This window comes from Gymnogyps californianus, chromosome 6, assembly GCF_018139145.2.
Source record: "Gymnogyps californianus isolate 813 chromosome 6, ASM1813914v2, whole genome shotgun sequence".
NCBI lineage: Eukaryota > Metazoa > Chordata > Aves > Accipitriformes > Cathartidae > Gymnogyps > Gymnogyps californianus.
This window is the reverse complement of record NC_059476.1, coordinates 20,733,435-20,742,193: the sequence shown is the minus strand read 5'-3', so window position 1 is coordinate 20,742,193 and position 8,759 is coordinate 20,733,435. Positions and strand designations below refer to the sequence as shown.

General features: G+C 45.0%; 1 protein-coding gene across 1 annotated transcript; it reads right to left on the bottom strand.

Moving 5' to 3' along the window:
• Positions 1 to 356: 356 nt before the first annotated feature.
• On the bottom strand, positions 357 to 6,754 carry LOC127017907 (bone morphogenetic protein 2-like). The gene is made up of 5 exons (XM_050899215.1): positions 6,466 to 6,754; positions 6,086 to 6,222; positions 5,211 to 5,327; positions 3,807 to 4,008; positions 357 to 2,103 (listed from the first exon to the last, which is right to left on the bottom strand). The coding sequence occupies exons 1-5, from the start codon at positions 6,752 to 6,754 to the stop codon at positions 1,655 to 1,657; spliced, it is 1,194 nt and encodes a 397-aa protein (XP_050755172.1). The 3' UTR covers positions 357 to 1,654.
• Positions 6,755 to 8,759: the final 2,005 nt, after the last annotated feature.

Below are 8,759 nucleotides of genomic sequence, written 5' to 3'. Positions count from 1 at the left end.
AAGCACGACGTGACCAACCTGAAGGGCTTTAATCTCTATGCCTAACTCAAGTGAGAGTTGTAAGAGGCTTCAATGCAAGTTTCACTTCAGGAATAATTACTGGATCCTCCCTGAAGGGAAATACATTTATTCTGCTTATCCATTGTACTCCTTGACATGGAGTCAGAGGACTTTATACAGTGCCCACTGAAGCCATTGGGAAGCCCACTGAAGCCATCCTCTCTTCTGGAAAAGTATTATTTGATTTGTGACTCTAGGAAGGAGGTTCAAATACAACACAAAAAACCAAACAATGTTACATTACATTTATTTGAAAATTAACATTTTATATTACAGATTAAGTTAATACACTCCGAGTGTTTGGGTTTTAAATAAAATAAATTTATTACAGACATTAGTATTTACAGAAAGAAAAATATTTACATAAATAATTTTTTTTTTTTTTTTAAATCTCATTGGAGTAAAAAAATTCTCCATGAAGTTTCTACCCACGCGAGATGTCACGTTCTGTAAGAAGTCAGCCTCCTTCAAGGATTAATGGAGACAAGAAACCTAACCAGGCTTAAGTTACAACTCAATGAGTTGACTGAGGAACTGCAATGGGCTGGTTACCTGCATTAAATCATAGCAAGACTGAAAGGCCTCAGAGGGTCCCTTCCCAGTCTATGTCCTGTTCTTCAAGGAAGAATGGAAGGGAATCAGTGAGTATCTTCCATCAAACTTGCCTCAGATACAGGACCAGGCCAGCATCCAGCATGTTCTCATGGACCTCCAAAGCTTAGTGGTCTTCTTTCTTCCTGCTAAACTATGGGGATTCTGACCCAAGCTTAGGATCCCACTGTACAGCCACTGTATAAATACACAAAGGCAATCTCTGCTGCCACACAGCCTAACAGCCACAGCAGACCATGGTGGAAGAGAATGATTTTACAAAGAGGGGGACTGGCTGACCCTTCATCATACAGAGGTGCGGCCCTGAGTTGGAAGCCAAGTCTGCTATTCCCAGACAAATACTGACCTGTGTGTTCCCTCGGATTGGCTAGCAAGTCCCAGGCGGACTTACAAGGAGGTCTCTGCATTTGGTAGAGCTGTATAAAGAACAGGGGGAAGAAGTGCATTTCCAGGTAATGCATGAGCTGCAGCCTCTGAGATTCGCTCTGGGCAAACACTTATCCTGAAAGCTCTGTGTAGGAGTGTACATCCCCACTGGATCATGCAGTCAAAACTGAGTAAGGCTGTGTTACTAAGAGACCTCTACCCCGTCCTGGAATGAGGCAGGATACCATGCCTGTTAAATCATAGGAAATTCTGAGCCTCAATATACAGAACAAGATCTTAATTTGAACACTCAACTTAAGGTGTTTCAACTCCTTCACATAGCAAGTTCCTGTTTTTAACGGTTTCCTCTGGTGCACAGGCACTCAAATAGCTCTCCATGTAGGTCAGCATACCCTCCAGAAGCCCACGGCTCTTCGAAAGCCAGCCTTAAACACCTTTCCACACAGCCATGGTGAGGGGAGAAGGATTTGAAGCACAACTGAGCTTCTGGCTCTCCTGCCCTTCTAAACTGAAATGCCGTCTCCCTCGGTATCTTCAGTGGCAAATGGGGAACTGAATCCAGGTGCATGCCAAATGCAGACAAAAAAGGGTCCTGCTAATGACAACCACACCTTGTTGCCACCATATCTTTGTAATTTTTAAGGACCACATTCTCTTTGTCATCAAAATAGAGAAGATTGAGGGACTTCAATTCATCTGGCACACAGCAGGGCGTGCTGACATCTTGAGACAGTTTAAGTGTATGGACTATGGACTGAACCGTAGCATGATTTGTTGCATTTAGACTTTCCCCCAAGGGGAAGAGACAGGATCCTCTGCAATAAAATGCATTGTATCCACTTGGGTAAATAATCCATCCTGACCAGCCAATAGCATGGAAGTCAACGTAGAGTTCCCTTCGATGACATGCTGGTACCTGGCTTTTGGCAGAAGGGACTGCAGCAGCTCGAGGTCTCCTGCTCATGCTTGCATGGCTGCTTTCGATGACCTGAGTTTCACGAGGCACGCGTGAAGCATCACTTTTGGCAGGGTTCATCTCTGGTTCTGAAAGGAAGTTGCGTGTTAATCTTTCTCAAAAGAATTTAATTTCCTAAGTACAGTATTCTGCATGAAAGTCTATCCCATAAATCTACATCAAAGTCTTCAGAGTAGATTTTGAAATGTCACTTAAACTGTGAAAGTACCAGAAGGGGTGTGCATTCAATTGCCATTTCAGCCATATTTCACTGCCAAATCTTGTGATTCGCTTTGTGGCCTGAAAGGCCCCAACTCAGCAGAAATATAAAGGAAAAGCTCAATGATATACTAAATACATTCTGTGAACTCCACAGGCCCTTTTCAGGGCTGAATCTAGTCAGAATGGTATTAACGGTCTTTGTGTGGCCACTCCTACAACACACAGCATGCTGAGCAGTGCTAACAGAGGGTGGAGATCACAGCCTTTTTCTCTCTCCAGTATTCTCCTCCCAGGAACTCTACCCATACACTTGCAAAACAGAGTGTGTTCCTGTAAAGTAGTGTTTTTAAAAATATTTTTCAATTTTTGGATCTGAAAAGATTACCACTATGGATTACCATATGGATTACATACTAGGTTTATGGAACTCTGCTAGAGAATGAAGCTTACTGACAACAGGTTTGCTTTCTTAAAGTATCTTCTGAGAAGCCTTGATAAATGTCCATGGAGACCTCGAGATCCATGTATAGAGGCTGAAAACCACTGATATACAGGCTGGTAGAAGAACAATCTGCGGAGATTCACTGACCACAAACAACACGCAGGTCTAGGGAGTTTCTTCATTGAAGAAGAATCAATTTCTCAGTCCTGGCACAGTATCCCATACACAGCTTGATGCCCATTAAATTGGGATCTAGGATTTCACTATAAAAATGTTCTTTGGAAAACAAAAATAAACAGGCCAGCCTCATTTTTGCTTTTAATCAATTTCACCACCTACTTCTTAATATTGATGCAAGTCCTACCTAGTTTCTTTCTAATATGCAAATTCAATCGTTTACCAGAAAACCCTGCAAACCTGAAACAGAATCATTTTTGCCCCTCCTCCCAGCTTTTGCTCTTTGCATTTACCAGGCTCTAAAACCCATCCTTAGTTGGTTTTACTGGAATACCCGTGGGAGAGGTAAGACACTGTGTTTTGTAATTTAAGGGATGAGGGCGTTGTCTTTGATGAAAGCAGCCTTTAGTCACAATGCTAATTAGTCACTGAAGTTAAACAGGTGCTTAAAAACCAAGCCAAGGACAGAGAGGTTTAAATTGCTTATTTAACAACCTCTTTCACTCTTGAAAACTGCACTTAATAACTCTACTTACAGTTGCTTTACCAGCATTTTCACAAAGTTTTCCAGGTCACTGCGTTTTCTTAGCCTAAACTTAATCTACAATTTTCATGCAAACGTCACCATCACAAAAATAAAATAAATAGTAATTTAAAAAAAAAAAATAGAACTCCCACCCCTTTACAAACAAAATAAACCAGATGCCCCCTAGGCTTTATGAATATTTCCTGCAAACACAGTTTTTTCTGAGGGGAGAGGCAACTTAAGATGCTGGGTGACCTACTAGCAAGAACTATCAAACTCTGATCAGTGACAAAGCTGAACTTCAAATCTGTTCGACACTGCAAGTAAATACTGAGATTAGGTACACACGAGGCAGCAACAGGTAACAGAAGATGAACAGGGAGTTCATATTCTAAAACAGAGCTGCTGCTTTCGTGTGAACTTACTTGTGGAAGAGGGTACAAAGCTGGAAGACCTCCGTTTGTTACTGTTGGTGAAGAGGACAAGGAGAGCATTTCTACTCTCCTGCAAAGTGCCCTGGCTCTTAGCAAACTTAACCAGGTTGTGCTCAATTCTATTGTTGAATACATGTGTTGTAGTTATCAAAAAGCCACGGTTGGAGCTGCTGTTTCTAACCCACTTGGAAACCTGGTTATGACATGGAAATGAAAAAATATTGTTTCAATATTCTTATTGCAGCATTACGATTAAGCAATGTTTATATTAGGAAAAGGGAACAGGCAACAAGCTATGAGAGCGTAAGAACATATATTATGACAGAAGTGAGGTAACTGTATAGCTGAGACGCAATTGAGTTTAATATTTAAACCAGTAATTCAACATTTAAAAATACAAAATACCATATGCATTCCCCAAAGCTACATTTACAGGAAGATAATTAATTTCAGAGAATTTACTAGTGAATAGATGAGTCTAGGAGTTAAAATTAACATTAAAATAAATCCTCTCTGACTTAGCCAGGAATTTATTTTTCATAGCAAACTTAATAACAGAATAATATGAACTCTCCAGACTTTCCAAACCATTAAAACTCATTTAAATCCAACAAACATGGCATTTGAAGAAATTAACTCACAATCAAGCAAATTTACTTTATCTAATTGTTATAATTACAGACTAATAGATAAGGCCAGGCCATTCTCAAGCAGGGCTATCATGATTTAAGATGCAACTCAACCAATCATCCAAGCATGCTGTTCAGTCTGATCATAAAGCTTAGGCAACGAGAAACACTGTCCAAGAATACAGATTTAAACCCAAGAAACTGTATGTTTTAAACCACCTTTGGTTTTTTGCTACGGAAAGGCATTCACATACTGTTATAGTCTAAGGATATCTACAAAACAAATCTTGAAACTAACAAATAAGTCCACAGAGGAAGTTAAATGAAAAACGATCCAACCATGATAAATTCCAGAAACACAACGTTAAAGCACACTGTACATCTGCCCTGTAGTAATGTCACCAGAATAAAAAGAAGAAATGAAAACCTCCTCTTAGCACGCAATCAATGCCGTCTCCTTTGGCAGCCTAAGGACTAACACGTTTTAATCACAATGACATACTTGGCCTGATGTCCCTCCTATCGACTAGGTTTGGGTTACTCAAGTATCATCACGTCTGTGCTGCTAGCAGCATATAAACACTTCTCCTTTAATTCAGGTAGCACCAGGTGTACTTCTAAGTGTAGAGAGAAAGCTTCTCCCTCTGCTGCTGTCCTTCAGTTTGAATTGACCCCAAAGCCCAGCATAAGGGCAATGCTGGAGTTATGAGCTGACTGTCATCTTAAGAGGTTTAGAATTAAAATTAAGTCAGAATTCTCTGCTTACTGTCTGCGTGACGTTGAACACTTCCCAGCCTTCTGTGTACAGGGACAATAATCTTGATGCAATGAGATGGTTTTTTTGTGGCTTACTTCCACTCTCCAAGAGCTCATACACTTCCACCTTGATGAGAGCAATACAACAAAACAATAAGAAATGAAACCAATCGTTCCTCCAGCAAAACAAGGAGGATGAAGATTATGCACATTTCTGCCACATCATAGCTGTAAAACTGTAAAAAAAAAAAATCATTCTAAACCAGGCAAAAAGTAGTTTTCAGACAGTTTAACAGAAAAACAAGTATCACTACATACATCTACTTCTAGATGTGTTCAGAGGCAGGATACCGGACTGTTTGATACTATAGAAAAATATCCTGACCATCCCTTTTCTTTCTATTTTGAATACCTGATACCATGAAAGTCTTCTGTTCCTCCACATCTTTGTCTTTAGGTCTGCAAAAAGTCCAATCCTGCCTTTTGCCAAAGGAACAGATACACTCGACGTCCTCATGAGTCCTCACCTGCCCTATTTTCCTATGAATCCCGGATTGCTATAATTATCAAGCAGATAAATTTCGATTCCAATTTCAAAACATCTCAAATCCCGGAAAAGTTCGGTATGGTTTGAGATAGGTCTGACATAGGTATCTTTAGGGAGAGCTCACTGCCATAGCGTGCAAAGGACAGCATACTGCCAAAGCCCAAACCTTGCGTCTACTTCTGTGCATGCTGGAGGCAAAGAAAAAGCGAGGACGACAATCAAATAAAAATAAAAATAAAGCAGGTTTATGTGGTAAGTGGTCGCACTCCTCATTTTCAGTATTATTAACAATGAAAACACAAGTAAGTGTTTAAGTGACAAATTATTTCCCCACTTACTTTGCAAAAGTGTTTCACGTCAGACCTAGCCACATGTGTCCTCTTCAGCTTGAAGACCCTGAACTCGGCTTTCAGCATCTGCTCGCCCCTCTCCATCGCGCTGATGTCGAAGTAGAAGCGGTACTGGTCCACGTGAACTGGAAAAGAGCCTTCTTTAGGAACAACGCAAGACCCCGCAAAATAAGCCGTACCCCTGCGTTTTCCACAGCAGCTGCCGGGTCTGCTCAAATCTGCAGGCGGGGCGCGGAGCGGGAGGTGAAGGGGCTCCGCAGCGGGCCCGGAGGCCGCTCCCCCGCTCGGGAAATGCCGCCGCTGCTCTGCTGCGGGGAGTTCACCTCTCGGCTCGGCCCCCGCCGCCCCCGGCCCGCCCCCCCGCACACCTCGGTCCTCGAAGCTGCGCACCACGTCGCCCTCCAGCAGCCCCGGGGCGCGGGTGATGCCGTTGGCGTCGGCCACCTTGTTGAAGAGATCCACCATGAACTGGGGCGGCTTCTTGCGGGGCAGGACGTCGGGCGGCAGCTCCTCGATGTCGAAGACCTCCCGCAGCCGCTGCAAGGCCGCCGCCAGGACCTCGTCCCGCGGGCCGAGGGCCAGGGGCAGGCCGCTCGCCGCCGGCAGGCTCAGCAGCCAGGCCAGGCCCAGCCACAGCCACGGGCGGCGGGCCGCCATGGCCGGCGGCGCTGGCTCGGGAAGGCCGCCTCGGGTGCCCCGCGCCGCTTGGCGGCTGTGACCGCACCGGGGTGAGGCGGCAGCGGCCTGTCCGCGGGCCCCGGCCCGCCAAGGCTGAGGGCGGCGAGGCGAGAGCGCGGAGCGCTGGGCAGGGTGCTCAGCCCTGATGGCCGCTTCCCCCGGGGGCGGGCGGCCGCGCCTCGCCCGGGCCATTAAGGCCCCTTAAAGGCTCAATGGGGCATCGCCGCTCGCTCGTTAACATCAGAGGGCCGCCGGCCGGGGCTCGGGGGAATGGCTGTTGGTTTCAGGGGAAGCCAAGTGTCTGCAAAGAAAACCACACTTGTGAAAGTCTTGTTCTTTAAATTTACCTTTTTAAAAAAGGCTTTGATTTGGGCATTGCTGATCCCAGGTGCTGCTTCTTGTCATTACCACAGCAATAAAACGTACGCTTGAAAACGAGCGTGAGCCTCTGTGTCGTCCAGCTTCACAGTCTACAGAATTCCCCCTGGTGTGGGGCCGGGTACCCGGGTGGGCTCGGCCGTGCTGCAGGACAGAGCCTGTGGTTACACGAGTCTCTAACTCCGGCCCCATAGCTGCCCAGGGTGAGGGTTTAGGGACAGAGTCCAGGTTTCTGCTATTGCAGTGCAAGCAAGAGCAGCCACACTTCGAAGTAATTAGGGATGGGGGAAGGCATATGCATTCTGAAAAGCTATTTTAAGGCTTAAGTAATTCCCGAACTGAATCAGCTTTCAATAATTTGCCTTTTCCCCCCCCTTTGGTTGATGGAGTTCCACCTTTCCCCACCACCACCAAAAAAACCCAAACCAAAACCAAAAAACAACCCACCCCAGAACCAAACAAACCCCAAGCATCCTGCATACTAGTCCTTTTTAAGGCAGCCTGGGAACTTACTGAGGAGCAATTATACATTCCTGATGGTTCACGCAGCAGTGCCTGTTCTGCTTGTGCCACACAGCCCCGTGTTCCCTTTCCAGGCAGGAAAGCAAAGGGAGGTAGGTTATGGGGCAAGTAGAAATGTCCTCTGGCTCCTCTGCTTAGGCACACTGTGTTAGACAGGAGTACTTGTGCTGAGCAAGCATGTGGGCCTATAGGGGAATGAGGTGGTGACAAAGAGGCTGCAGCTCCACACGCTCCCAAATTAGCCATTTGAAGAAGAAACCCATGGTTTAATCTGGATTGTTCAAACAGCTCTGATACAGGAAGCACTCACGTTTTGCTGCTCTAAAGCTGAAGTTCCTAGGGCACTTGGCCATGCGGCTCTTCAGCTCCAGACTCCCTCCCACTGTCACTCGTTCCAGCCTTCAGCTGTTGTAGCCACATGCTTGAAAAAAAATTTGGATAGTTACTATTGCTATGTTTTTTTCACCAGACCAGCTTGCTGATCCAGTTTGCCACGAGGTGCACAGGACTGATGGAGGAAAATGAGAAGCAGTGACGGGTTAATCAGACCAGTGTAAAGAGTGCTGTTGCTGCACATAAAGCTACAGCCAACTTTGATCCTCAAAACTCTCCAGTTGTCTTCCAAGGGCTGTAGGTATCTCAGCTCATGGCTAGCAGCAGTGCTGGGTAAAGTAATATCCATTCAGCTACCTGCCTGAGAGCGTGGAAAGAGACTAGTAAGATATGAGAAATCATCACTAGACTGTTTTTCAGTCATCCTAAAAGCTTTGCTTCCACTCCACTGCTTTTTCACATGCTTATCCTCACAAACCCTACCCTGCCCTTGGGCCTCTTCATTTACTCCTAGTATCCTCCCTAGGTATATACCTCCATTTTTACTCTCAGGGTGCTTCTTCCAGACATTAATGTCTGGAAATACATAGCTAGGGTTCCCAAACAACCTTAACTCTGCCCTAGAGGCAACAATTTATGAAAAAATCCTCTCTGTTTAATATAAGCTGGGACCACAAACAACGAAATGCCTCAATCATAGTAGTGCAACTGCAGAAATTCCAGCCTACAGTTAGCCAAACGTAACCCACTG

What these genes read in the sequence shown, in the direction of transcription:
- LOC127017907 (XM_050899215.1), bottom strand. Translation starts at nt 6,754, where the DNA reads ATGGCGGCCCGCCGCCCGTGGCTGTGGCTGGGCCTGGCCTGGCTGCTG. An exon ending in GCGCAGCTTCGAGGACCGAG is followed by an intron (nt 6,223 to 6,465) that starts GTGTGCGGGGGG and finishes GCTCTTTTCCAG; the next exon opens with TTCACGTGGACCAGTACCGC. An exon ending in ACGTGAAACACTTTTGCAAA is followed by an intron (nt 5,328 to 6,085) that starts GTAAGTGGGGAA and finishes GCTCTCATCAAG; the next exon opens with GTGGAAGTGTATGAGCTCTT.